Consider the following 26,568-nt stretch of genomic DNA (forward strand, 5'->3'; position numbering starts at 1 on the left):
GATTCTTTACCAGCAGTTATTTACGAAGTACTTTATCATGTCGTACCATGGCGTCTACGCCGTAGTTTGTACTCACTTTCAATTGGTTTTCCGTTGCCGACGGCAAGCGTGATTATTTTGGCACGATAAATTACAGCATGCTCTCCCGTGACAGGCGCGTCTTTTGATATCTGTCTTTCAACATCACGCCAAACGCGTGTTTAACCTCTACCAACCTTGTACAATATCTCTTTTTACTTGATATCATGGTCACCCCTGGTGATGTCGACCGACTTTTTCTCCAAGCTGTCCTTTCTCGCGGTATTATGTCAATCGAGCTTGCTCAACTCCTTTGGGGAAAATGTATCAAAGCTGTAAATGGTTTGCGTGATTTAGCTTTCGGCGCGTCTTTGGAGAAAGCTAATTTCACCGCGATCAGACTCCGATAGTACCCTAAAAATTCCCCACCGACAAGATAGGCAATCCTGGGAGGCTTTTATTTCGAAAATTAACGATTCATTGGATAAATTGGAGCTGGAATTCCGCACATTACGTGACGAGACGACTGGTAAAGAGATGTATGCATTGGCAAGTTAATTCCATTTTATCTAATGTTCATAGCATACCTATTCAAATCATCTGTATTTCAGGTTAATTTGAAAGGGGACGAGGTCGCGCAGCTCGCTACCGATTACACGCCTCCAGAGATCACCTTTTTCAAAGCGATTGTACGTTTAAATTCGATTTTACTCTAACCATTTGTTCAGCAATTCCCATTAAAACATAATAGGTGGAACAAATCATGCTGGCACCAAATGAATCATTTGTGATATCCGATATGGCTGCCCTCAGAGAGCCTAGTGCGATTGGGCTGACGACCGTTACCAAAATACAAGCAGAGATCATCCTAGCAAGTTTTGTACAGAAAGGATGGCTACTAAAAAGCAGGTGTGTGCTGCTCTATTGGGACCTTTAATTAGACTTTCGATGTTTGCCTCTTCATCAGGGCCGGTCGCTATACTCTTTCCACTCGTTCTCTCATTGAACTACAGCCTTATCTCAAATCCCACTACCCTGACGAAATCCTTGAATGTACAATTTGCATGGAGGTACGCGGTGCTCTTTTTTTATATTGATATTAATCTCTGATTCTTATTAGATTTTGACTCGCGGAGTTGCATGCCACACTGCAAACTGTAAAGCCCGATTACATTTCCACTGCTTCACAACTTATCGACGAAGGCATGGGGGTTGCCCCTCATGCAGCGCTCCTTGGCCAGCCAACGCAAGGGACCATCCCTTGGTCCCAGTTGGAGAAGGCGCTTATAGCGGTTTAAATAACCAAAGGCGCACTCGGACAACCACTCCGAGTGAAGGAGATGAAAACGAAGAATTGGAGGAGTTGGAGGAGCCAACGCAAAACGCTGCGCCTGCTGAAGGAGCTTCCAAACAGCCTGTTGAAATCAAAAAAGAACGTCGTGGAGCGGATATGGATGTGGGCGGCGAAGAAGACGTACCAACGCAACCAACACAGCGGCGCAGAAGTGGAAGGCATTGATACTACACGTTTTAATGTTGCGCAATATACTGTACCCGTATTATAGACTATATTTTACTTTCTGGTGTTCATGATCTAGTCGTTAATAAATTACTCCTTGGATACCCTACTGTCGCCAGGTTTATCCAGATGATTGTTGATAAACCCAAAACGTCCCTTGCCCCAAACCTGATGTTTCTTTTTATCTCTGCGACCTTCACCGAACTCGTCATTCCATTTCCTCAGATCAGCGAGGCTTCCCAAAGCCTCAGAAGACGAAGGTGTAATCTCCTTCAGAGCTTGAGTAAAGTTGTGAAGATGAAGAGTCCGTGTCTTCTCGACAATTCCTGGAGTCGCATGCAGTGTCTCCGCGGTACTCTCCAGCACTGGTTCCTGGGTGGGTGTAGGTAAAATCTCTTGTGTACGAACGCCCTGCGCCTCAGTAGGCGCGACTAATTCGTCGGATGGGATCGTAGGAGAGATATCAAGGGGAGCCGGTAAGTCGGGAAGCAAGTCGGTCTGAGGGGTTGATTGAACGGCATCCAGAGGAACGGAGCGCTTCGTTGTCACACTGATTGCAGTTACATTATGCCTCGATACCCAAGGCAGTTGCATATGCTCTTTGACTGAATCCAAAGCTGCTGAGACACACAGGTCTACAACATGGTCAGTATTGTTGGTAATAGTGATAATGCTCAAATTGGCTTACGTTTGAGGTCCGATCCAGAAAATCCGTCAGTCTGCTTTGCCAGGGCGTCGATGCTGAGATCAGGAGCCAGATTTTCATCTCGGAGGAGAATTTTCAAGATTTCTACAGATATCGATAGGTCAGCAGACCTAGATGAAAATATTAAAAGATGTGAGATACCTTTGCGCTCTTTTTCGCCAGGAAGGTCGACAAGCAATCTGCGAGGGAGACGACGAAGTACTGCATCGTCAAGGTCGAAGGGTCTGTTGGTGGCGCCAATGACAATAACGTTATCCTCTTTGGAAGACTTGAGGCCATCCATTTCCTGCATGAATTCCGTGATGATACCTCGGTGAGCGAAGGCGCTTCCACTATCACGGGCAGACATGCGAGCACCAAACAAAGCGTCAATTTCATCCAAGAACACGACACAAGGAGAAAGTTTTCGGGCAAGAGCAAAAACTGCCCTCACAAGCTTTTCGCCTTCTCCGACGTACTAAAAACTGATAAACAAATCTCGGCTATACAATAAAGAGGAAATAGCGCACCATATCCATGACGTCCGATGGAGACACTGCAAGCATGCGACATCCTGCTTCCTTGGCAAGAGCACGAACGGCCAAAGTTTTTCCTGTTCCTGGAGGTCCAAAGAGAAGACAACCAGTCATTGTATGTTCCTTGAGAATACCTTGCTGAAACGCGTGAGGATGAAGCAGCGGTAGTGATACAATCGTGCGAATCGAATCGATTGTATGACTGGGTAGGTGGACCTGTTTGAATGTCGTCGTTATTGACCCTGAAAGATACTTCAATATCGAAACGGCAAGATAGACATATAGACCCACCAGAATCAACGATGCAAGGCAATAATCGAGCTTCGTGTTGGTCAAGTTCAGGGTCATTTTTGAGGCTTTCGACAACCTTATCCCCTTCGGTTCCAGCATTTTCTACCTTTTCTTGTTCTCCTTCGACATCATCACGGTCCACAAGACTACCCATTATATCTTTCATCCAGTCCCTCTTTGTGTCGTTCATAGAATAGCACGACTTCCACGCACTTCGGATTGCCGACCATGGTATGATAGTGGGTGCTAATGTGACCTTTTCATGATCGTTGAAAGAAGTCTGAGAGGCCAGAACACTCCCCATAGCCCGATCAGAGATTTTACGAACGTCAGACCAGACTTCGACCTTATTTCCCCAGGTTTCCCAAATGGATCCTGTTGATGTTTTCGACGTCGAAGAACCAGAAATTGCGGAATCCGAAGATGGAGCTCCTGCAGAATCCAATGAAGCAAATTCAGAGGAAGCTGGTGTCGCTTCTATTGTGCCGCCAATTGCACCGACTCCCATCCGCATAATAAGTTCATTGATTTCTCGTCTCCTGGCAATGCGAATTTCCCGTTCTTTGGATATTGATCGTGAGCTTGGAACAAGCACAGATGCCCGGAAGAACCGCGAATTGGATTCGCTTGACGGTTCTGAGGAGAGGTCCAAGTTTAGCATGTGAGGCAAAGAAACTTGAGAATCCGGTCCACCGATGAGCACGATGCCCGATTTTGAGGAGTTATCGCCCTCAGGGGAGTCCGATAAACTAGGGAATTCATCATGCAAAGAGCTCGTATTCTTTGCCCATTTGCGTAGTCTTGAACGGAGCCTTTTCTCCCTTGCAGCCTCCGCAACCTCACTTTCACTCCAATCAAATGCATTTTCTGCTTTTCCTGCGGGTGTCATTTGTGAAGGGCTTGAAGGGTTGGCAAAGGGGCGACTATTGAGTAGATTTATGAAATTACTGCCGTTGAATCCCGCTGCTCCGCTACTTGAGGGGTGTGTGACCGACGGTGTCATACCAAAGATGATTGTCACTGGGGATGAAGTCGTATTAGAGATACGGGACAAAATTTTCTTTCGTCGCTGTCGCACAGCCGCGAGTAGAGAGGGATACCATGTTGAGGAAGATGGTGCTAAAGTCGGAAAATCGCGAATGTAGATGAGGCGTGGACGGTTTTTCACAGTAAGTGATGATTCTCCAAGTTCTTCTGCAGGTAGTGGCATATTGACAAGACTTTCAAAGAAGGTATCTAATTTTGATGGGGAAGATGGTTTCCGTGAATTTGGGGCCAACAGATTGCGACCAACAGCAGAGGTCAAGATTTTCGGCAAAGTAAAGGACACCTTGGTAGGTGCCGCAAACATAAGCTGTGACCCTTCATCTTCCTCAAGATCATCTTCTCGGTCTTCTTTTGCCTTCCGGGTACGGTTCGCCAGTGATGAGGTTGGCGGTGAGGCAAAATGTAGTGGATTATCCGGAAGATTCAACGCGCTTGCACCTGTAAACGTTGGTTCGGTACTGTGGGAAGATAGAAGACAACATCACACACCTTTTCCAAACGCTCCCCATTCCCCAGCTGCTAGCTGTACACTATCGAGCACCAGGACCTCGGAACCCGTTCGAAATGCAAGCTCCCGAACAGTATTATCAATCACGTAGTCCCCTCCCTCGATTGGACAATAAAGTCCAAGAGTCGGTTCAATGGGTCGAGTCGAGGGTCCAGACGCAAGCATTGCTCTATGTTGATTCTGAGGGTGGAGGGTAATCATGAGGTTGTCCAATGCTTCATTGAATATTTCGGGTGGGGGAAGTGCATCTTTGTCACCCGCATCCATCTGACTCTGGGTTGGCGCAAAGAGAATTTCAGCATCTAGTCCCGCTGGAAGTTGAACAGAGTCCCCTTCCCTTGGACTCCCGGGAGAGGATGTGCTAGTTCGTATTCTTCTAGGTTTTAGAATTGTCTTCTCCAGGTCCTCAACGGCGGAGTCTTTCGGGGGTGTAGGCTCGACTGAAGATTCCTCTGCTGCTCCATTGATTTCTTCTGTACACCATGCGTTAGTTTCATGACCTGAAGGTAATCCAGTTGACGACAATGATCGGTTAAAGGAGGGTGCATTTGCCAAAAATCCAAGGCGTTTGTATCGCAGGGACCGCGAACTAGTTAATGGTGTATTATGGTAAGCGCCAGTCGAAGTCTGTCTGAGCCACGCATGCGACTTGCGCAAGAAAGAGTTCGACCTCATTCAGCAGAGATGACTTTCTATCTTGCTGTGATGTGCAATCCGACGAGTAGCGTTAGTAGAAAGAGAGTTGTAAGCTTCATTTATGGAGTTGTAATTTATTAGCCAGTGTATCACGTGTGCGCTATACCTTGAACATTCAACGTACAATTGTCATCAACCTGCGCTTCTTGTAACATGAAACAGAGTTTGTAATGACTAGATACAATGATTTCATTGCAGCGAAAAATGGGAAAAAATTATAGATTGTCCACAAAATATTGGAAGAGGTTGTAACATAACCTTCACTGTTAAATATATGTATAGAGAATATATCTAAAGGTCCAAAGGAAAAACCTATTGGGCTCTCAAGTACTATGATGCTTTTCATCTGACTCTACCGCCTTCCTCGACGCCTCCGCCTGTGCTATCCTAGCCGCAGCCCGCTCCGCCAAGTCTACTCCAACAAGAATCTTTGAGGCCTTCCACAACTGGACAACATTAATGATATTCTTCAGAGCGAAGATGAAGAAAGTGGGAACAGCCAGTAGTTCTGGGTACGTCCAGGTTTCGAGGAGTGGGAGGCCAAGCGGTGTGGTGTTCCATTTCATGAGATACAGACATACGAAAAACAACTCGTTGCCGGCGCAAACAAAAAAGAGTGTTCGCTATTAATATGCCGCTGTCAATATTGCGTGGACAGTCGTTGATTTTAGGCTGAGATACACACCGAATCGTTATAGTACATCCATAGGATACGGCTGACCTCACTGGTGACCAATTTATGACTGGTGGAACCGGTGACAAGAGAACTAGGAATAAACCGTGTAAGTCTTCTACCCACCAGACATCACCGAAACGTCCGGCACGCTTACCTATACATGTGCATATAATGACTGCTAAAGTCCAGCGCGATAAGGAATTGGAAGAAAAGTGTAAACTTGGGATAGGCAATGGATAAATAGCACAGTAGGCATGACGTGGTGCAACTAGAAGGGCAAAGGGCGTCCTTTAGTAGGCTCAGAAACTGGAATTAACAAGGAGACACACCGATCTGTGACCATATCCAATACTGCTCCAAACTTTGATGTTTGACCGAGCGCTCGCGCGGCCATTCCATCCACGGCATCCAAAAGACATGAAACACCATACAGTAGAGTACAGTACACAGGGTGATGGCTCATATAGTACAGCGAGAATGCAGCCATGATAACACGCGTGTAGCCTAGGGAGGTTATGCGTTAACAGCATGCGTCAAAATTGCGTTGGCGGGGGCTTGCCTATAAGATTGGGCACAAAGAGGAATACATTCTCCGAATACGACTGGGCAGTGGCAAGATCAACGGCCTGTTTGGCGTCGACAATTTCGCGAGACTGCCGTCGGCGACGCGTCGAGTTCGACTTTGCCATTGCAGGTGGGGCGTCAGAGGGGGTTTAAAGGAAATACGGTTATTATAAGTCTTGAATTACGGTCTTGAAGGTATACAACGCGGGCCAGTTGGACGCCGCTATTAAGGAAAGCTAGGTGTAGCACTGTCACCGCAGTAAGAGGATGTCCGTGGTTGATGGCAGGAAATTTCAAGTTGGACGATGCAGGGTAAGAGCCAAGGCCCAAACCGTGACGGCCCGCCACATCATCTTCCCTGTTTGATGGCCGACTTTTCTACTTCAAGCATGTTCTCGGCCTCGCTAACGCAACTGGAACACAGAACTATCATAATCTTGCATATGTAATGGTCCCAGGGCTAAGGAAGTAATAAAGAAGCAAAAGAAACATAAATCCGTGATAAATCGTAAAGTCATTACTGAATGGTGAAAGGTATGATACAAAGGTGTCCAAATGAATAAATACGATAAATTCCGTAGCACAGATATTCCACAATCAGAGTTCTATTTCCTCCCAAAGACAACACCGAGAACAATTGCGAGGATGACTAAAACAAGCACGAAAATTCCAAAGCATATCCATCGACTCCTACGGTAAGATCGGGCTGTAGGTAGCAATGGTCAGTCTCGGTCGAATCAGACGGTCAGGAGGGGGTATTACCATGTACAACTGCTTGGTCAGTATTTTCGAGTCTATGAAAGGCAGTTTAGAGGTATGCGGATGTTACTCGGAAGAATGACATACGCTTTTCTGGTATCCACTGTTACGTTTTGGGCAGTCTGCTCAACATTGTTAATGACCGCGTCTTGTTGTTCCACAAGAGTTGCCATCTGAAGCATAGTATGTTAATTTGGTCCTGTGAGGAACTGGAAATGCGTACGTCGGAAAACAGTTGAGCTAATTCGGCCAAAGTGCGCTCTACTCTTTTTAAGTCTTCTTGTCGTTCCTGAACCTCCCTATACGCGGCTCGAGACTCGCCATACCGTGTCGAATTGGTCAACTATGGACGGGATCAGAACACAAAATAGCCAAAATAACTGTGCTTACTGCTTGGGCAAATATCTGTTGTCCACCTCCGCCATCAATAGCAGCGGCAACTTCTTCACGCGTCGCGTCAGGCTTGACTAAGCACACTATGTTCAGAGATTGATAGTTAGAGAGTTAAGAAGCACAGTACCAATTAGCAATTGCCTTTCCACCCTCTGTTTCGCTTTTGCTCGACTTTCCTGCTCTTCGCGTTGATAGTCTTGCAGCGCTTCAAGAAATTTTGTCCGAAGGACGGCCAACTGTGATATGTTTACGTTTTAAAGGAGGTTTTAGAAGCGGGTATTAGACCCACCCTGTTATTCCGCAGTTGCACATCATGCCTAGACGGTGTGCTCTCCATTTGACGAATCCTTTCTTTTAGTTCCTGCATCAGAACACGTGTTTCACTGGTCAATTCGTCTATTCTTCCCGCGTTGTGGGTGGAGTCATCAATGGCGTTTAAAGATTGTGTTCGCAGAGCTGCAATCTGGGCGACATTGTCCCTCATCTGCTGGATTCCATTCTGTATTGAGGTGTCCTGTGTTGCGTGCTATTATGAGCTGAGGGTCACTGAACGAGGATTGGCGCAGACAAACCTCTGCCAGGAACGCCGCCAGATCTGAGAGACCCCCACCAGGAGTACTTGCAGTCACGGGAGTTTGGACTTGTGGGATGCCCGAAAGCTCGATTGGCTGCTCCCTCTGTGCCTAAAACAAACCAAGTTTGGGATGCAATGAAAGAGATACTGTAAAATACTCTGCGTACCCGTGAGGCGGCCAGACGATCCCTGTAAGCCATGGCCAGAAAGTGGAGAACTTGCCAAGATGCAACAAAGCTCTATGACAGCCTTGTTTTGCAATTCACCGCGACGAGGCAGTACAAGACAGCAGAAGGCAGAGGTTGGGAATGCTGTTAATGTGAACCAAGTTCGGGCGCACATGACGCAGCACGGCCGCCCAGACCGTGGGATTATGTGACGAATTGGTCGATGGCGGTACGATTGACGCCCGTGAAGCTTCTCATCCATCACTCTGACTCTATCACATATGCCTTTCATCTAATTTAAGCCTTAAGATATATAAGCAGTTCACATTGTACTCGATTTCGTACTCCTTTTCCTCTCTCTTACCTCCCGAACCACGTTTGCTGCTGCTTATTGTCCACCAGGCGCTGATTTCTCAGAATCTTATCTACACACCTCTTCATAGCCGCCCATCATGAGCGGTCCTTTCGTCTATGTGCCCCCGGTTAATCCAGTCAACTATCCTCCATCCCCAGTTCACTACCACAATAGTCCTTACCTTGCCTCGTTTTACACCGACCCAAACTCCCCGTTTATCCCACCCTTATCTCTCAGTGGAAATGCCTCCCCATATCAGTCACCAAACACGCTCAATTCTCCACTACCTACCGTTCTTACACCCAATGCTGTTCCATTTCCCGCATCGTCATCCGGTTCAGCATTTGCGCCAGAAAACCCTTGGAATAGAGAACGTAGGGTATCGTGGAATGGCAGTGTCGCCGCACCCACCGTGCCAAATTCGAGTTGGCTGCAGCCTCCCATGTACCATTACCGGAGGCGGTCAGATGCAGCCGCTTTTCCTTTTCAGCAACCTGTAGACTGGACTTCCCTTTCTCCGTATGCTCCATACAGGACTGAGCTTGTGCAGCAGTCTTTCATCCACCCGCTGCTCAATGCCGAGGACCGTAGGAACGACCTTATTCTTGACATGTCCTGTCCGTCCTTTGCGCCAATGAGAAATATAGGGAACAACCAAACAGCACCCATAACTCCCGAAGAATTGAACCAGCTTGCCTTTTATCCACAGGCGTACGGCGCCCATATTTATTGCGAATTAATCCCCGATCTACCTATTGATATCAGATACAGACCCCTTCCCGGCTACTCACCGATTGCACCCCCACTTAAGGTTGGAGATATTTTGGCCGCAATATGGAATGACATGCAACTTGGGATATCGCAAGAAATGTGGGCGAGTTTAGATGAAAACCGTGAGCTTATGATTTCTCGGGCATATACGAAAAGATGTAAGATATGGGCGTCGAGAGGATTCCCGTCAATGCGCAATGCAGGTGTGAAGAAAGTCGATTGTCTACTAGGGAAAGTGTTTTTCAGGGGCCTGGTACCAACTGGGGACGAGGCTAACACTTTGAGGATGATTGTTGCGTGAATTTTGTAACGTAGGCGAAGCCTACCTTGATGGATACCCCTGTATGCTATCTTAACATTTTTTTCGATCGGATGGAAGGTTTTTGTACAAATAGAACTGCATTGAAAACAATTACTATCTGCCAGCAGCGACTTTATTTTTGCTTCACCGCTAATACGCTTTAGACGCCGCGAAGTATACGTGGATGTAGAGTATTTGAGGTTGTGATTGGTTTGAACCCGAGAACAAGCACGGATTTGGAGGACCGGATGTAATTAGTAACTGTTTTTTTCCGCCGATCGCATCTTATCGCCCGACGAGTCATGTCGAAAATGAATAAAAAATTCGGACTTGTCTTCCTCACTTCACTCACTACCTCCTCGTCATAGCACAGTATGTGTGGAATTTTCGCAGTTCATGGTCTTGAAAAGCCTGCCAACGACAGAGCTCGTTTCATCGCTTGTTCTAAGAAACAGCGCCACCGTGGGCCTGATTGGTCGGGTTGCTACGTCGGGCAGCAGTCGGTCTTAGTTCATGAGCGCCTTGCTATTGTCGGTGTTGGTGAGTCGAGTCACTGGATTGTAGTGCAGACCCTTCTAATGTGGACTCAGACACCGGAGCGCAGCCGTTGATCAGTGAGGACGGAAAGATCATCCTCGCTGTTAATGGAGAAATCTACAACTACATTGCTCTTCGCAACAGCGTTGGCCCTGATGTTAAATTCAAGACGCATTCTGACTGCGAAGTTATTATCCCCCTGGTATGCATTCGTCGCGTCTTTTTCTTTCAACTCAAATCTTATCTTTCTTAATGTACAGTATCGCAAACATGGTAAAGAATTGTGCAACATGCTCGATGGCATGTTCTCGTTTGTTCTCCTGGACGAATCCGTCACCCCTTCACGTATCATTGCTGCTCGTGATCCTATTGGGATTACTACCCTTTACCAAGGCTGGAGTTCGAAGCGTCCAGGAGCTGTATTCTTCTCTTCAGAACTCAAAGCTCTCGCCGAGGAATGCGATAAGATTATCTCATTCCCACCTGGCCACGTTTACGACAGCCAGGATGACTCTACCACTCGTTACTTCCAACCTACCTGGTGGGGCGGAGATGTCGAAGGACCGAACGCCTCCATTCCTACATCGCCTGCTGACTTGACCCAAATCCGTGAGACCCTCGAAGCTGCCGTAAGGAAGCGCCTAATGTCGGAGGTGCCCTATGGTGTTCTTCTTAGTGGTGGACTGGACAGCAGCTTGATTGCAGCCATTGCCGCAAGAGAGACAGAGAAAGTTGCCCAGGCGCAATATGAAATTCGCAAGCGTAAGCTGCAAGAAGCCACCAGCGGACCTGCAACCCCTACAGGTCAATTGATCAACGAGGAAGGTAATTATCCAACCTCCTCATATTACGTCTCAATCCCTGGCTAATTATTTGATGACCAGCCACCCTCGCTGCATGGCCCCAACTGCACTCCTTCTCAATCGGTCTTGAGAACTCTCCCGATCTTCTTGCGGCCAGGAAAGCTGCACACTTCTTGGGTACCGTACACCATGAATACGTTTTCACCGTTCAGGAAGGTTTGGATGCTATCCCTGAGGTCATTTACCATCTTGAGACGTACGATGTCACCACCGTTCGCGCCAGTACCCCCATGTACCTCCTCAGCCGTAAGATCAAGGCTATGGGAGTCAAAATGGTTCTCAGTGGCGAAGGAAGTGACGAAATTTTTGGAGGATACCTGTACTTCCATGCCGCTCCTGACCCCGATTCCTTCCACCAAGAATGTGTGCGTCGTGTGAAGAACCTACACACTTCTGATTGTCTTCGTGCCAACAAGTAAGTGTGCTTCCGTTTATTGTTCAGTTTGCTGACTCGTTCAGGTCAACGATGGCATGGGGCTTGGAGGCACGCGTTCCCTTCCTTGATAAGGCATTCTTGGAAGTCGCTATGAACGTCGATCCCAAGCAGAAGACGTTCAGTAAGGGCTCGAGCCAAGAAGTTGACGAAGATGGCTGCCCCAAGATGGAGAAGGTATCATGTTATGCATCTAAACCAAGAGATTGTTTCGGCTCAATACGGCCTAATACTTGCAGTACATTTTGAGAAAAGCATTCGATTGCTCCCCCGATGGCAAGGTATTACATTATTTTCTTGAAGCCTATACATTGCCCTAATTGTATCGTCCCTAAACAGCCCTATCTTCCCAAGTCGATCCTATGGCGTCAAAAAGAGCAGTTCTCAGACGGAGTCGGTTATTCATGGATTGATGGGTACGTGTTCAACATTGTTTTATCAGCAATTTCCGATTTTGACACCTAAAAATTAGCATGAAAGAGCATGCTAGTCAGACCGTGTCCGATGAAGCCTTTGCCAAACGAGCGGAGCGATGGTCTACCGACGTTCCCGAAACCAAAGAGGCTTACCTTATTCGCGAAATTTTCGATGGTAGAATTTTTGTTGCATTCAGAAATTAATTTACCGACCCATTCATCTGCAGGATTGTTCCCTACAGAAGCGGCTGCCAGTACCGCTGTCCGGTTAGTATTTTTTTTTTTGCTCACACTCTAAATCGTTCTTAACATAACAACAGGTGGATACCTCGAGGAGACTGGGGATGTGCTTCAGATCCCAGTGGCCGTAGCGTCAGCATACACAACGCAGCGTACGGAACAGATTAAATTGTCAAATTTAAAAGAACAAAAAGGAGTGTGGTGTTAATGTACAATGGAATCTATTTGGAAAGTTTCGTAAATACTGAGAATTGCAATATGGTAAAGATGGTTTTCGATGAGTGAATCAAAGTGAAAGAAAAGAAGCATTTCCTTGTTTCATTGAATCAATCGATAGAAATTAACGAGGGTAACGTCAAACACTTTGGACATGATCATAAAAATAGGCGTGAATGATTAGAACGAAGAGAGCGAGAGAGAACGACGAGAAAAAAAAATGAGAATGAAGTGCTGATGGGAATAATGAGGGTAATATTGTAGGTGGGGGATATATGGGGAGAACACTGAATCAGAATGTGCGGGTGTGCAGTCTTGCCGTTTCTCAGGAGGTATCATTGAAAGAGGGATCCTTAGCGAGCATCTGTCGGTACAAGCCAACACCAGAATCTTCGGATGGGGCAGGGGATGCAACTGGATTTTTAGGCGAGGCGATAGGGGTTCTCGTGGCCGGGCTTACTTGCGAAGGATTGCGGGTACGTTTAGTAGTGGGATTAGGAATAGGAGTTCGGGTGCTAGTATCCCAAGCAGGTCGTGTGATAGTTGCTCGGGCATAATTAGGCCCTTCATCAGAAGGTGGTGGTGGCCGGCGTGGTGTCGGCGTTGTTGTGGTTCTGCGGCTCGACGGTGGGCGGGGATTATGTGAGGAGCCATCCGATACCAGTCGTGTCCCAAACTTGGCATTTGCGGATGATTCTCTGCCATACGAAGCTACCCCGCCACCTCTTCGTGGATTTACTCCTGCCCGCCCTTTCAACACAGGTTTTTGAACCGTTACTTTGTCTGCTCCCCAATACGAGAAACTCATTTTGCTCTTCTTGTCAGAGTCATCGGAGTCATCGTCGTTATTTTCGTCATCATCCGGTAAGGGCACAATCCTAGGTTGACTAGATAAAGCTTGGGCTCGAGATTTAGCCATGCTAGAAACCAACATGTCAGATAAATATGTGATGATTTTGTGAGAGATTAGACTTACTCTTCCATTGCAACCACACCTTCGCGAGGTTGCAAGACATTTCCAATATCCCAAGTTTCAATCTGAACATAACATCAGCGAAATACAAAGGAGAACAATTCGACAATAAAATACCCACCTTAATAAATTTATACATATTACGGGGTTTAGTTGCTGAGTTGCGGCGGCCAGTGGTAGCATACTTTGCCTTTCCTTGGAACTCTGGCAATGAATTTGTGCGCGAATTGGTTGATGCAACTAGCGGTAACGATGTTGTGCCTATGCGCTGACATTGTAATACAACATCGTTGAAAATGACAAACCAAAGGTCTTTCTTGCCGCCCACACCGTTGGACGAAAGAACGTCACTAAGGCGTTTGAAAGACGATTTCCCTCTGATTGCTTTCCCGTTATTAATAGGTGGCGGCGATGCTGGCTTTGGGTTAACGTTGACGGGACCAAGACCAAGCGAACACGACCTCTCTTCCAGCAGGACACGCGAAGGCTTAGGCAATGCAACTTGTCGAACTTTGTCCAACCCTTCAATGCGGGCAAAGACATCTCTTGTCTTATCACGCTCTTCCTTTTGAATTTTCTCGTCCTCAATACTCCTGACGATATTTTCCACTTCCGCAACCATCTGTAAAGTACTCTCGTACTCAAACGTACTGGGATCCGTATGAAAGAGCAGATTTTGGAACAACAGTGGGTATTTCAGCAACCTTTGGAAGGGTTTAGACAAGGTGATGGCCAAACCCGTCTCGCCTTTATCGGATGCGTTCTCCTCTAATTTTTGGAGAAACTTGCAAACTTTTTGCCATTCTCCAACATCCTGTTTCTTGGGTTTCTTCGTAGAAACATTTGAAAGAGCAGCATCGACTTGTTCAAGGGCGCGCTCCAAGTGAAGGACATATGTGGCATAACCATGGAAAATGTCCGACTAATTATTTACTCGTTAGTGACAAGATAAATAATTTGGTCAGATAAGAGTACTTACATTTGACACGAAAACATCTGCAAGTGACCGCACTAGCGGGAACTGATCATCATAACGCTTTTTAAGAGCTTCTGACAATCGCTTATGGCCATCAAACACACCGCTATCAATCACTTCTAGACAAATACGTAGATCTTCTGGAAGTTGATGTGGAGCGATTGTGTTTCCAAGAACTACTTCTGTGGCCGTTTGGCTGCGTCTGAATTTCTTGAGCATACCTTTCTGCGGTGAATCCGATTGACCTTGACTGAATTTACGATCGCGTTCTCGTTCCCGCTCTCGCTCACGTTCAATGAGCAGTGATTGTCGACCCAGCGAATGTGTGGAGGTTGACAATGGGTTGCGGGGAGCAGGAGGGAGAGACATATGTGAACGAGAAGGAAATGGGACCGAAACACCACTCGCACGACCACCAGAACGCGTTGCCGTAATGCGATACGGCGAACGTGGATGGTCAGTACTTGTTCCTGGCCTTCTGGAAGTGTCGTACAATGTCCCTGCTCTATCACCAGCCTCATCATCTTCGTCAGTTTCCAGTGATTCCCCATCGATCACAGGAGCGTCTCTAGGTCGGGGAGAAGCAGAGCTCTGAGGGCGATTCACGGTGGACGGTGGATTCATTGAGGGTGTTGGAGACATGAATCGTGCAGCGATGGGGGGAAGATCGTCGGTGGATTCAAATGGCGACTCTGAACGGTAATAATCGTAATCCAAATTTGGGGTGGAGGCAGCAGAAGCAGCAGTCATTGAATAAGGGTGAAGTAATGGATCAATAAAGGTATCTTTCATTTTGACGAGCTCTTGAACATATCTTTAGTTGGAAGATGAATGTATGCATTTTGTGATGATAACGTTGTTTTCGCACCTTTCTTCACTGGAAATAATTTCGAACAACACTTCCTGTCGTGTACGCTCACGCATACCGAGGTTCGAAACTAGATCATCTTCTGTTACCTCACTCCATGACTGAGCAGCGAGAATTCGACTTCCGCTGGTGTTGGCGGACATTTGTGAATAGGGAGTGCCAGAGCGAAGAGACTGAGATGAACCTTCAATAGGTTTCTGAATGTAAGGAGAGGAATTGCGAGCGGAAGGAGCTTTTACAGGTTGTTTACTTGTAGTTGCAACATCAACTTTGGAAGATGAACCTCCACTCGAGATAGAGCCGCGTGGTTCCTTGCCATACACAGCCTGGAAACGCGACACCGTCGTTTTGAGGGGTACAGGTGTTGGGGTCGAAGCAGCAGCAGCAGCAGGTGCATCAGGAAGGGCTCGTTCGAAATCGACTGGTGTCTGAGGAGGAGATAAGAAAGCTACTTTCTTCTGCACATCTGCTGCTGCGCTGATACTCACGGAGCCATTTGTTTTTCGAGAGCTCCGTCCTGCTGATTCCGAAGTAGTTCCAGATGATTCCTGAGAGGCCTCTTCTGCCTGCAATGGGATCGGTGCTTGTTTTGGAGAAGAAGCGCTGCCATTGGATGTGTGATTATGAGATGGGGAGGGGGAAGGATCATGAATTGGGGGCAATGGACGAGTAGAGAGCTGGGAGGATAGCTGGGCAGGAACAAGCTCGGGAAGGGGCTTCAAGGAGGCTACAGAAGGGACCGTTGCAGTTGAGGTGGGCCTTGGGGTCTCCTGGGGGGGCCAAGAAGGTAGAGGGGGAAATTTCTCTTTTGGAGCATTGACAGAGTCCCGATCCTTGTCCTTAGCCCCACCGCCTAGGTGAAGGCGATGGAAAAAAGCCTTCATGTAATGGCAGGAGGGAAGCCTGTTGAAAGAAATTAGCTACAGACGGGTGGGGTGTGGGCGATGGAAAAAACGACGAACTGAGTAGTTTGGGAACGAGAACAACGGTGCGCGAGGAAACCACGAGGACGACAAGCACTTGTGGTTGCCCCTGCAACATCCTCTGATCCAAACAAGTCCTAACTTTCTCCTTGCACATGTCTTCTCAGCCGGCACACTAGCCTCGCGAGCCAGGCCTTCTGTGAATCTCGTCTCTTTTCTAGATAAGGCAGGTACCGAGTAATATGTTTGCACAAATGTTGTCTTTATTTATGTCGTCAAACATTGATCGGAGTGCGAAAAGAGAGAGATTCACAGAAGGCCTGGGACAAACGGTTCGGATTTGAGGGAATCCTCGTTTTGTGACTCGGACTTAGTGAAAAAAACGCGATTTGCCTCAACAACAACCTTCCACAACTTAAAAAAAAGTTGTCTACAGAATCATTTAGATAGGTTTCTTTTATAATAAAATTCATTTTTACAAGGTCACGAAAAAAAAAATTTTTGAGAAAAAAATGACTTGTAATTTGAGCCGAAAAATCATATATCATGGCGCAGGTGAACTGCTTCTAAGATTAGATGGCAGGTCCGGGCGGTCAATGAACCCAGTCTCTGCAGATGAAACAGACAATGAAAGGGACATACTTGCACATCTCACCTCCATCAAAAGTGAACCTCTGGATACCCAGATTGTCCCAAATGCAGTCTCTACATCCTCTGTAGATTCAAATCATGCTTCAGCTTCAGACAGTATGGGCGAGTCTAGCATGCAGGGTTTGACCTTGACATGGATCTTGAGGAAATAGAGGAAGAGTACGATGTTATTGAGGATTCAGAGGATTCAGAATTCGAGGGGGAGGGGGACGGGTAGTGGTCGCAATCGAGTACGACGCGGTAGTTGGTGACGTAGTTGTTCGAATTTCACCAAGTCCGACGTGACAAAGCGTGACTCTGCCAAAACCGAACCGTTTGGCCCAGCCGTTTCTGACGAAACCGAGCGGAGCTCGAAATATGCTGAGTCAGAAACGACTGGTGTGCGAGCCTACCGGCACACCTCACAAAGCACATTTCCACCCTTTCCTACTCCTTCGCCGCTTCTACCTTCGCCTTATCCCAGCTAGCTGATGGTGTCTCCAACGGAACCGCTCTCTGGCTGGGCGGACAGTGTCTTGCTCTCTATCTTCTCCAGATGCACACCAAGTACAAACCTGCTAGTTCATCACATCCGCCTCGAGCCATTGAACTTGGAAGTGGCATAGGCTTGACTGCGTGCGTCGTCTTTGTTAGCATTACCGCTAACGTTACTCATATGGTTGCTTTACTAGACTGGCACTGAGTTCTCTTGGTTGGGATGTACTCGCCACGGACATTTCGCATGTGATCTCTTCTGTTCTCGAGAAGAACATCAAGAACAACCTTCCAGCTCTCCCAATGGGTTCTGGATTGATCCAAATGAGAGAGCTTGACTGGTCAGTCCCTCCAGATAAATGGACATGGGATCATGAGCTTGCAGTTGCATCGCCGTCCGCCCTGCCGCCCGCGGGAGGATCTTCGGCCCTACTGCGCCCACCTTTCGATCTTATTTTCTCCGCAGACACGGTCTACGCGACTGAACTAGTTGAACCTATGTTACGCACTCTTCATGCACTAAGTACAATGTCGGCTTCGATGTCTGGTCATCATTTCCCGCCAATCTTACTTTGCATCGAACGCCGCGATCCCCAACTTGTTGACAGTCTTCTAGCGAGTGCCAAGGACAAATGGAATTTCTCAGTGGAAAGGATTCCACATAAGAAGATTGTCAAAGCCGTGGAGAAAGGTGTTCAATGGGACCGAGCGGAATGGGAGGACGTTGAAATTTGGAAACTCAGGTTGCATGAATCGCGATCTTGACCTGTAGCCATCTCTTTCCGAGTGCGTAAGTATATTCATCTAATGGCAATACACTACGTTCCATTTAAAAAAATGATACATTGTGGCGGTATGTTATCAACTCGACGTCAAGTTGAGATTTTTGTCGAAGCCATGCGATTGCTATGAGAAAAATAAATTTTCGAATTGTGTTGGTATTGGTCAAGTTTCTTACCAGATCTTTCCAGGTTTCTGCTTCATCATTCTCTGTTTGCAGCTGATAAAGTTGTAGGAATCCCCTGAATCTAGTAAATCAACAAAGATGGTAAGAACTCTGCATAGATGAGTCGTTTCACTGCCATACGTCAGGTTCCCGTCGTCAGTCACGTCGAAGGACTCGACGACCTCTTCTTTAGTTTCTTCTGAGAACGGTTCTCCATTCGTGTCGCGTGCCCATTTCTGGAGTCCCTCGTCGGAAAGGTAAGCGTTTTCAGGCGGAGTAAGGAGGGGTCCTGATGTTCTTTCGGGGGCAGGCGTGCAATATTTGGCAAAAATATGCTGCAGACAGATCACTAGCTGACATTCGATTGGTTAGACGAGCGATGATCAAAACAGCTGAAATCGCACCTTGTCTGTGATACCACCCTCGTCATCCAGTAAAAGAGAAGTGTTAGTCTGTGCCGTTTGTTCCTCTGCCATTGGATTAGATACAAGGAAGAAATTGAAAGGGAATTGAGAGTGAATTTGAAGCGATGCCCTAAAAAGGCAATCGATACCTGATCACAAACCCTCCTCCGCTTGCCGCTTCTTCCTTGAACATTACCATGAACGGACATCGTTCAGAACCGCTCTCAATAGAGAACCTTCTTCAAAAACAAAGGGAGGAAAAAGAGGCTGCATCCAAGGTGTGTGACATGTAGCCTCGTATCTCTAGTTAATGGTGTTGACAAGTACAATGACAGCCTAAATTCTTGACTAAAGAGGAGCGTGCTAAGCTTGCAATAGCTAAGAGAGCTCAGGAAATCAAAGAGGAACGAGAGAGGAATGAAGCCGCTCGTCGGGACCGCGAAGCGCTAGAACGAGAGGCGGAGGAGCTCGCTCAGCGCGAGAGGAACAGTAGGTACGGTGGCGGAGGAAGCAGCGGCGGTCGATGTTAGTGCTTTCAGAACTTTTCTCCAGTGGGTTTCGTTCTTACTCGGTCTCTTTTCTCTTTTTTTCTATTTCCACACTGCAGACCAAGATCGATATCAAGACCGAGATAGCAGGGATAATAGAGATGGTAGGGGGGATCGAGGGGGGAGGAAAGACCGAGAGGCGCCTCGAGGTGGCAGACCTTCAGCGCAAGACGACAGACGCACTCGCGACGGGTACCAAAACGTACCCACCGGGCCTCGCGCTGAACGAGCAAAGACATCTAATGGCTCTACAGACGTTGCCATGTCCAACTCGATGCCTCCGCCTCCAGCGCCGACCTCTGATCTCACTAACGATTCCGAGTCATACGTACCCCCAATGACTGACAACGATATTTCCGCTATCCGGTCCCGGTATCTTGGTGTTGACAAAAAGAAGCGGAAAATCCGCAAAATGAACGATAGGAAGTTTGTCTTTGACTGGGATACGCAGGATGACACCTTTACCGACGATTCACCCGTAGCCGTTGGAAGCAATCGTCAGGGTGCTCAAGTCATGTTTGGACGAGGAAGGTTGGCGGGAATGGACGATGGTGGGGGTAGTGGCCCGCGGAAGAGCTCGAGTACGGCTAATGGTGTTCAGTTGGCGGATGCAATGGAACGCAGGAATGCTGCCAAAGCTGGATACGACGATAGACATTGGACAGAGAAACCTCTTTCAGAGATGAAAGAACGCGACTGGCGTATCTTTAGGGAGGATTTCAGTATATCCGCCAGAGGTACGAATACTTTTGTTTGTGTTGTCTTTTTGGCCTTACATTATTTGCGCAGGCGGTGCTATCCCTCATCCTCTACGTTCTTGGAAAGAATCTACTATTCCAGAGGCAATATTGGAATGTATTGAGCGTATAGGTTACAAAGAACCGTCGCCCATTCAGAGACAAGCCATCCCTATTGGACTCCAGAACCGCGATATCATCGGTATCGCCGAAACAGGTCGGTTCACAACCTCGCGCATGATGCATGGCACACTCATATCTTTCTAGGTTCGGGTAAAACTGCAGCTTTCGTTATCCCTATGCTGGCTTTCATTTCAAACCTGCCGCCCTTTACTGACGAAATCCGCCATCTCGGTCCATATGCCCTGATCATGGCACCGACGCGTGAATTGGCGCAGCAAATTGAAAGCGAAGCACGCAAGTTTGCCTCACCTCTAGGATTCAGGTGTGTTTCTATTGTTGGAGGAGTGCGTAATAAATTTATTTGTGCATCGTGGTCAATTTCACTAAAACAAATATTACGTGTTTTTTTAGCGCGCGGTCGAAGAACAACAATTTAATCTTCGAGAGGGTGCTGAAATCATTATTGCTACCCCCGGTCGTTTGAAGGATGTCATCGAGCGCCGTGTTTTAGTCTTGTCGCAATGTCGATATGTAGTGATGGACGAAGCGGACCGCATGGTGCATCTCGGATTCGAGAATGACCTGACCTTTATCCTTGATGCGCTCCCTAGCGAAACGATGCAAGGAGAAGACCAGGGAGAGCAAATGGACGTGGACGGAGAGACGCTTGTGAAAAAGGGACGTACTCGTGTGACCACGCTGTTCTCGGCCACGATGCCAGCTGCTGTGGAACGCCTTGCGCGGAAATATCTGAAAAAACCTGCCGTAATTACGATCGGTGAGGCAGGACGTGCGGTGGATACGGTCGAACAACGTGTGGAGTTTGTCAACGGAGAAGAAAAGAAGAAGTGGGTGGTTGCGAATTGTGTGTTACGGAATGCTGATTTGTTTTACTTTTTTCAGGCAAAAGTTGCTGGAAATTCTCAACAGCGGGCTGTACGCATCCCCTATTATCGTGTTTGTCAACCAAAAGAAGACGGCAGATATGGTTGCCAAAGATCTATCCCGGGCAGGCGTAAGTGGTCTAGTTGTTGACGTTAGTCTACATTATTTTTAACGTAAATTCCCAAAGTGGAGCGCTGCAACGCTGCATTCAGGCAAAAATCAAGAACAGCGAGAGGCGTCACTGCAATCGTTGCGCAGTGGCGAATCGGATGTTCTCGTGGCTACAGATCTGGCGGGACGTGGTATCGATGTGCAGGACGTTAGTTTGGTTATCAATTTCCAGATGGCGAGCACAATTGAAGCCTACGTGCATCGTATCGGTATGGGGATTCTTTCTAGAATATACTGTAAGCTCATGGACCACAGGGCGTACTGGACGCGCTGGTAAGATGGGAGTGGCGATTACGTTCCTTACAAACGATGATGATGAAGTCATGTGGGTATAATTTTCTCCAGATAGATGGGCTATTCTGATAACATTGTTCTGTTTGTTCAGGTACGATTTGAGACAAGGTACGAATGAGCCATGTGTTTATTGTATATCAATATTGATTAGTATTACACAGAAATTTCCAAGAGCCCAGTATCGAAAGTGCCACCCGAGCTGGCTAAACACGAAGCGGCGCAACATAAAGTGTCGCGGGAGATGAAGCGCAAGCGGGATGCGGACGATCTCGGATAGATTGTGGTGTAGGGGATTGGGGGTGGGGCATGTAGAAATGATTTGAAAGTGTGCCTGGGTATTGTGGAGGAGAAAGATTATTGTTTCGACGAATATACTTCTAAGTTTTACCGGATGATTGTGGGTTATCATGGCCGTGGCCAGTGGCCGTATACAGAGTAATCAGGACATAAACGTGCGTGTCGGGTTCGGAAGAGGACTGCCAATCAGAAGAGAGGACAGGGTCGACTGAATGCGCCTAGTGTCGCGGCAAGCGGTCTGGTGGAATTTAGCCAGATTGTGGCGAATATTGGAAATCCTGGTCAAAAAGAGAGTTCGGCCGGAGTGGCCGATGCCGAAAGTGACAGAAAATGGCTATAAAGTGGATGACGTCAGACAGGGAGGGATAAAAATAGGTGATTACCCCGGTTTTGTAATGTTGGATCGGAGGGCAACGGGAGGCCAAGCCGAGAGAGCCGCATGGGCTGACAGATTTGAAGGCGCAGATTTGCCCAGCTCGCGATAGCCGTCACATGGAACTGCCTCCTGCCATGTCCTTGTCCATTGAGCGCGCTCTCACCGCTGTTTCTCTCATCGCTATCACCATGGCCTCTCCAATTCTTGCTCAGTCTCCCTCTCCTTCTCCAGAGCCAGAGTCAGGTCTCCAGGTATTTCATATTTCTAATTGTCTCGCTCTCCATTCTGTTTACTGTTTACCCATCTTTGTTTCAGCCATCTCCCCGCCGAAGCTGTTCGCCGAGTCGCGAGTCAAGCACCTCCACCCGTTCCTCTCGTTTCCGCTTTGTCAGGAAACCCTCCTTCATGCACGACCACAACCAGAGCCCAGAGCCCACAAAGCACCACCACCACGGGCCTCTTCACGACCTCAAGCGTTTCCTCAACCACCATATACCCCATCCAAGCCACCCACCACACTCAAATCCACAGTCTCCAGCTTCTCCCCCAGCCAGGCCTCGCGGAAACTCTGTTCAGGAGCCCTCTTCTCCAGTTGCACACCGCTCACCTAAACCTGTCAAGCAGAGCAAGGACCGAACGCCCTCACCCACGCCCTCGGGTTCCCCCCGTTCAGAGTTTGTGCCCCCACACCACCATCAGCATCCCATCACTTCCCTCCATGATGCAACTCAGGCCCATCTCTCCAAAAAGTACGGCAAGTGGGGTAGGGTTCTAGGCAGTGGTGCAGGTGGCACAGTTCGTCTTATCAAGGGCAAGAACGGCGGCCACGTCTATGCAGTCAAGGAGTTCCGCCCAAAGCGTCCAGGCGAGACAGAAAAGGAGTATCAGAAAAAAGTCACCGCTGAATTCTGCGTCGGTTCGACCCTCAAGCATCCCAATATTATAGAGACTGTCGATATCGTCTTTGACCATGGCCACTATTATGAGGTCTTTTTTTTTCTCTTTTTTTTGCTTCCCTTTTTCCCCTCATAAAAAAATACTTCTTGTCTAGGTCATGGAATTCGCTCCTTTTGATCTCTTTTCGGTCGTCATGTCTGGCAAAATGTGTCGTCCAGAGATCTATTGCGTCTTTCGCCAGATATGCGACGGTGTAGAGTACCTCCACGAAATGGGTCTCGCCCACAGGGACCTCAAACTCGATAATTGCGTCATGACCTCTGAAAACGTCGTCAAACTTATCGATTTCGGTACCGCCACCGTCTTTCACTATCCGGGCAAAAACCACACCCCTGCCACTGGTATCGTTGGCAGTGATCCCTATCTCGCTCCAGAGGTCCTTAACGGTGAGGCTTATGACCCAAGAAAAACAGATGTATGGAGTCTCGCCATCATCTTTCTCTGTATGGTCCTGCGCAGATTTCCTTGGAAAATTCCTGATCCAAAGACCGACCCAAGTTTCAAGGCCTTCGTGAATGCTCATCCTGATCTGTCTGTCAAGCCTCCCCCAAGAGTTGCCAAGCAGCAACAGCTCCTTTTGGCTGATAATCGCAAGCTTTCCCCCGCACGAGGCTCTACTCTCCCTCCTAATGTACATTCTAATCATGTTAGAGCCCCCAAGGAGCGCAGCTCAACCACCGTCCCAGAGCAGCTAGAGTCTTCCAGCAATTCCTCAGAGACTACTTCCATACTTACAGACTCGTCCGGATCAGATTCCCAGTCTACTGCCATCACGGATCCCCCATCGCGATTCGTTAGTGGGACTGCAGGTGCCATTAATCCAAATGATCTCTCAAAGAGGCAGACCCACCTCTTGGACACGCTTGAGAACGTACAGCATCTCAACTCGCAGAGCACAACCACCCTCCCCAACCTCGGATTCTTTAGTCAAGTCCCATCAGAGAGCCCAGAGGATCCCTCGGTGCTCAAGTTTGCCAGGCCAGGAAACTCTACAGAGTCCCTCCCACTGAGCCCGTATCTCAATTGTGATATGCTGACCCCACGCGGTGCGCCCGCATCCATGAATTTCCCCGCTCGCCCCATCCTCGCCTCGCGCGCTGCGTCGGATGGTCATCTGACGCTCACCAGCACGGATACCACCGCAAACGCTCCACCTAGTCTAGCGGACATCCAGGATGGAGAGGAGGATCTAACGCCGCTTGCGCAGGTCCCCGCAACACCGGGCGTGGTCCCGCCCACACCGATCAGTCCGCCAGCCTCGGAGAGTACGCCCACGCCGGAAAATAACCGCGGCAAGACAAGCTCGACGGCGATGGTACAGCCGCCGAAGCGGCAGCGACAGCGCTCGGACAGCGTTGCGACGTTCCATGGAGGAGGGTCCGAGTCGATATTTAGACTGCTCCCACGCGAGACGCGGCCGGCGCTGCGCCGCATGCTGTTCGTTGAGCCGGCCTCGCGGTGCACGCTCACAGATTTGCTCAAGGGTAAGGGCAAGACGAGCGGGTTGTTGTGTGGGTGTCTGGTAGGCGAGGAAAAACTGTTGAGCACGGGAACGGGGAACGATGGGAACTCGGGGCATTGTATCGACCATGATGAGCACGATGCTGCGGACGAGGACGATGGAGATGAGTGGTTGAAGGGGATTGAGCCATGTTCGGCGGCAGGCGTTGTACCCAAGCATGTACATATCAAGGTGGCCGTAGACGAGAAGCAGACGAAGCGCAAATTTTTCTAGTAGATGGAGGGGTATTTTATCTATTTAACGAGGTAAATGGCTGGTATTGGGAGAGCTTGGCTTTTAATTTGGAAGAGGAAGGGGGAGCAGGGCGGGCGCTGGAGATCTTTGGGGAGCGTGCAGAGGACAATCTGGAACCGCGGTGAGGCTCGTTGCCGATGTTCAGGTACCACTCGTCTATTCACACTTCCTCGACAAAATCACTGCGCGCGACGCGACGCGACCGGGTTATTCTATTCAACGTCACTTTTCCTCCTCCCCTTTTGTTCGATACGCATCTCGCCCGCGCTAACGACACCTCTTGCCCTTGCGATTTTTATGTCTTTATCCCTCCCTCCCCTCCGATTGAGCACACCGAGACGCTTTCCCACTCTCTACTCGGTGCTCCCCGCCCGTCTTGGCTGCATCCCCACCGCGCAGACTCGCCTCGAACTATGATTATTATCCTTATCACTGCCTTCCTTTTTCCTCACGACCTCGACTAACAAACAGCCCAGGAGACCACGCCACCTATACATTCATGCACATGCACACGCCACGCCACGCCACACCAACCCATCGCATCGCATTACACTTTCGCATTTTTAACGCAATACATACATGCACAATACATACGTATCTATTATTTATCTTTTTCTCACCTTTTTTTTTACCTCTCCATCATTGATTTCATGCATGCTCTCCGTTCACCTGCGACTATAGTAGCCCACGCAAATCTGCCTACCTTCCCCCCTCCCTCCCTAACCCGTCTATGCCCTACCCTATGCCGCTAGTGTTTTCTGTGTCATCATTTGCTTCTTTTTTTCCTGCCCATTGAAGACTCTTCATGACTTGATTTCTACATGCACTACAGACCCTCTCCCCATCCATCTCATGCTTCACATCATGTCTCATTTTGGTTTATGGTCCCCAACCCTTTTATTCTGTTTAAAAAATTATCGGCACCATTAGATTTTTTTTCTCCCGTCCCTTGATTTTTGTTATTCCGTATAAGCGCTTTTTATATTATGATGCTTTTTTTCTTTTTTTCTTTTTTTTTTTTTTTTTGTTCTCGTTTATGATACATTACATTTTACATTTGTTTTTTCTATTACTACACTCTTATTACTATGATCTTGTTTTTCTTTTTTCTTTTTTTTTCCTGTTATGACCTTGTGTTTTCCGAACCATGCAATCTCCGAATTGAGAGCCAAATTCTATTGTCTGACATTGTCTCTTGATTGTGGTTTTGGTCTTGTTGGCTTCGGGAGTAAGTTCAAGTCTATTTGGTCGATCTTATACCCTGCCCTGAAGTTTATTTGGTCAATCTTACGGCCGTTCTACTCCCTGGCGTTGTCTGTTTGACTTTCTTGAAGTTTTTATTTAGCTCATACAAGTTCTCACTCGGTCGGTCCGTGCTTTGATCTCTCTCATCCCGCGCAAATTCTGCCAGTATGTCTTCCTCAGTCCCGCCAAGTCCGCATATATCCAGGTACACTCTGTTTATAACACAGAGTGAACTTGGACTTTTCCGCTCTTGATTAGAGAGCTTACTGGCAATTCTCTTGGGTATAATCTTGGTGCCGCTCGATTCCTCTTCCTTCGAGTCATTGATCTAATTTTCCGCCATTCTGCTGTCTCTTCCAAAGCCACTCTCGCATTTATCCAATCATGTCCATCTTCGCC

At 47.9% G+C, this 26,568-nt stretch overlaps 9 protein-coding genes across 9 annotated transcripts; 5 read left to right on the forward strand and 4 right to left on the reverse strand.

Moving 5' to 3' along the window:
- Nucleotides 1-245: 245 nt before the first annotated feature.
- JR316_0003696 (Non-structural maintenance of chromosomes element 1-like protein) lies at nt 246-1,537 on the forward strand (the record flags this gene model as incomplete). The annotated part of the gene is made up of 6 exons (XM_047889467.1): nt 246-360; nt 419-571; nt 601-707; nt 770-927; nt 986-1,088; nt 1,139-1,537. 6 exons carry the CDS (start codon nt 246-248, stop codon nt 1,535-1,537), a joined length of 1,035 nt encoding a protein of 344 aa, XP_047751841.1.
- Nucleotides 1,538-1,627: 90 nt separating this feature from the next.
- On the reverse strand, nt 1,628-5,279 carry JR316_0003697 (Spastin; the record flags this gene model as incomplete). Its single annotated transcript, XM_047889468.1, has 5 exons — nt 1,628-2,172; nt 2,226-2,700; nt 2,753-3,000; nt 3,050-4,534; nt 4,586-5,279. The coding sequence occupies 5 exons, from the start codon at nt 5,277-5,279 to the stop codon at nt 1,628-1,630; spliced, it is 3,447 nt and encodes a 1,148-aa protein (XP_047751842.1).
- Nucleotides 5,280-7,145: 1,866 nt separating this feature from the next.
- On the reverse strand, nt 7,146-8,466 carry JR316_0003698 (Syntaxin-like protein psy1; the record flags this gene model as incomplete). The annotated part of the gene is made up of 9 exons (XM_047889469.1): nt 7,146-7,246; nt 7,303-7,334; nt 7,387-7,472; nt 7,523-7,642; nt 7,690-7,766; nt 7,820-7,928; nt 7,982-8,206; nt 8,265-8,375; nt 8,434-8,466. The coding sequence occupies 9 exons, from the start codon at nt 8,464-8,466 to the stop codon at nt 7,146-7,148; spliced, it is 894 nt and encodes a 297-aa protein (XP_047751843.1).
- Nucleotides 8,467-8,885: 419 nt separating this feature from the next.
- Nucleotides 8,886-12,517, forward strand: JR316_0003699 (asparagine synthetase; the record flags this gene model as incomplete). The annotated part of the gene is made up of 11 exons (XM_047889470.1): nt 8,886-9,856; nt 10,234-10,400; nt 10,451-10,599; nt 10,658-11,222; nt 11,282-11,675; nt 11,720-11,870; nt 11,933-11,974; nt 12,033-12,109; nt 12,166-12,284; nt 12,337-12,376; nt 12,430-12,517. The coding sequence occupies 11 exons, from the start codon at nt 8,886-8,888 to the stop codon at nt 12,515-12,517; spliced, it is 2,763 nt and encodes a 920-aa protein (XP_047751844.1).
- Nucleotides 12,518-12,890: 373 nt separating this feature from the next.
- On the reverse strand, nt 12,891-16,266 carry JR316_0003700 (RhoGEF domain-containing protein gxcJ; the record flags this gene model as incomplete). Its single annotated transcript, XM_047889471.1, has 5 exons — nt 12,891-13,485; nt 13,542-13,603; nt 13,660-14,460; nt 14,518-15,328; nt 15,383-16,266. The coding sequence occupies 5 exons, from the start codon at nt 16,264-16,266 to the stop codon at nt 12,891-12,893; spliced, it is 3,153 nt and encodes a 1,050-aa protein (XP_047751845.1).
- A 1,225-nt stretch (nt 16,267-17,491) lies between these two features.
- Nucleotides 17,492-18,195, forward strand: JR316_0003701 (uncharacterized protein; the record flags this gene model as incomplete). Its single annotated transcript, XM_047889472.1, has 2 exons — nt 17,492-17,571; nt 17,628-18,195. The coding sequence occupies 2 exons, from the start codon at nt 17,492-17,494 to the stop codon at nt 18,193-18,195; spliced, it is 648 nt and encodes a 215-aa protein (XP_047751846.1).
- Nucleotides 18,196-18,291: 96 nt separating this feature from the next.
- Nucleotides 18,292-18,852, reverse strand: JR316_0003702 (uncharacterized protein; the record flags this gene model as incomplete). The annotated part of the gene is made up of 4 exons (XM_047889473.1): nt 18,292-18,336; nt 18,389-18,458; nt 18,518-18,729; nt 18,781-18,852. 4 exons carry the CDS (start codon nt 18,850-18,852, stop codon nt 18,292-18,294), a joined length of 399 nt encoding a protein of 132 aa, XP_047751847.1.
- A 125-nt stretch (nt 18,853-18,977) lies between these two features.
- On the forward strand, nt 18,978-21,815 carry JR316_0003703 (Pre-mRNA-splicing ATP-dependent RNA helicase PRP28; the record flags this gene model as incomplete). The annotated part of the gene is made up of 11 exons (XM_047889474.1): nt 18,978-19,058; nt 19,116-19,305; nt 19,388-20,065; nt 20,118-20,282; nt 20,333-20,532; nt 20,600-21,036; nt 21,092-21,203; nt 21,261-21,453; nt 21,500-21,569; nt 21,630-21,646; nt 21,700-21,815. 11 exons carry the CDS (start codon nt 18,978-18,980, stop codon nt 21,813-21,815), a joined length of 2,259 nt encoding a protein of 752 aa, XP_047751848.1.
- A 530-nt stretch (nt 21,816-22,345) lies between these two features.
- JR316_0003704 (Serine/threonine-protein kinase oca2) lies at nt 22,346-24,903 on the forward strand (the record flags this gene model as incomplete). Its single annotated transcript, XM_047889475.1, has 3 exons — nt 22,346-22,462; nt 22,527-23,198; nt 23,263-24,903. The coding sequence occupies 3 exons, from the start codon at nt 22,346-22,348 to the stop codon at nt 24,901-24,903; spliced, it is 2,430 nt and encodes an 809-aa protein (XP_047751849.1).
- Between the last annotated feature and the right edge of the window lie 1,665 nt (nt 24,904-26,568).

The sequence above is a fragment of the Psilocybe cubensis genome, chromosome 3 (assembly GCF_017499595.1).
Source record: "Psilocybe cubensis strain MGC-MH-2018 chromosome 3, whole genome shotgun sequence".
NCBI lineage: Eukaryota > Fungi > Basidiomycota > Agaricomycetes > Agaricales > Agrocybaceae > Psilocybe > Psilocybe cubensis.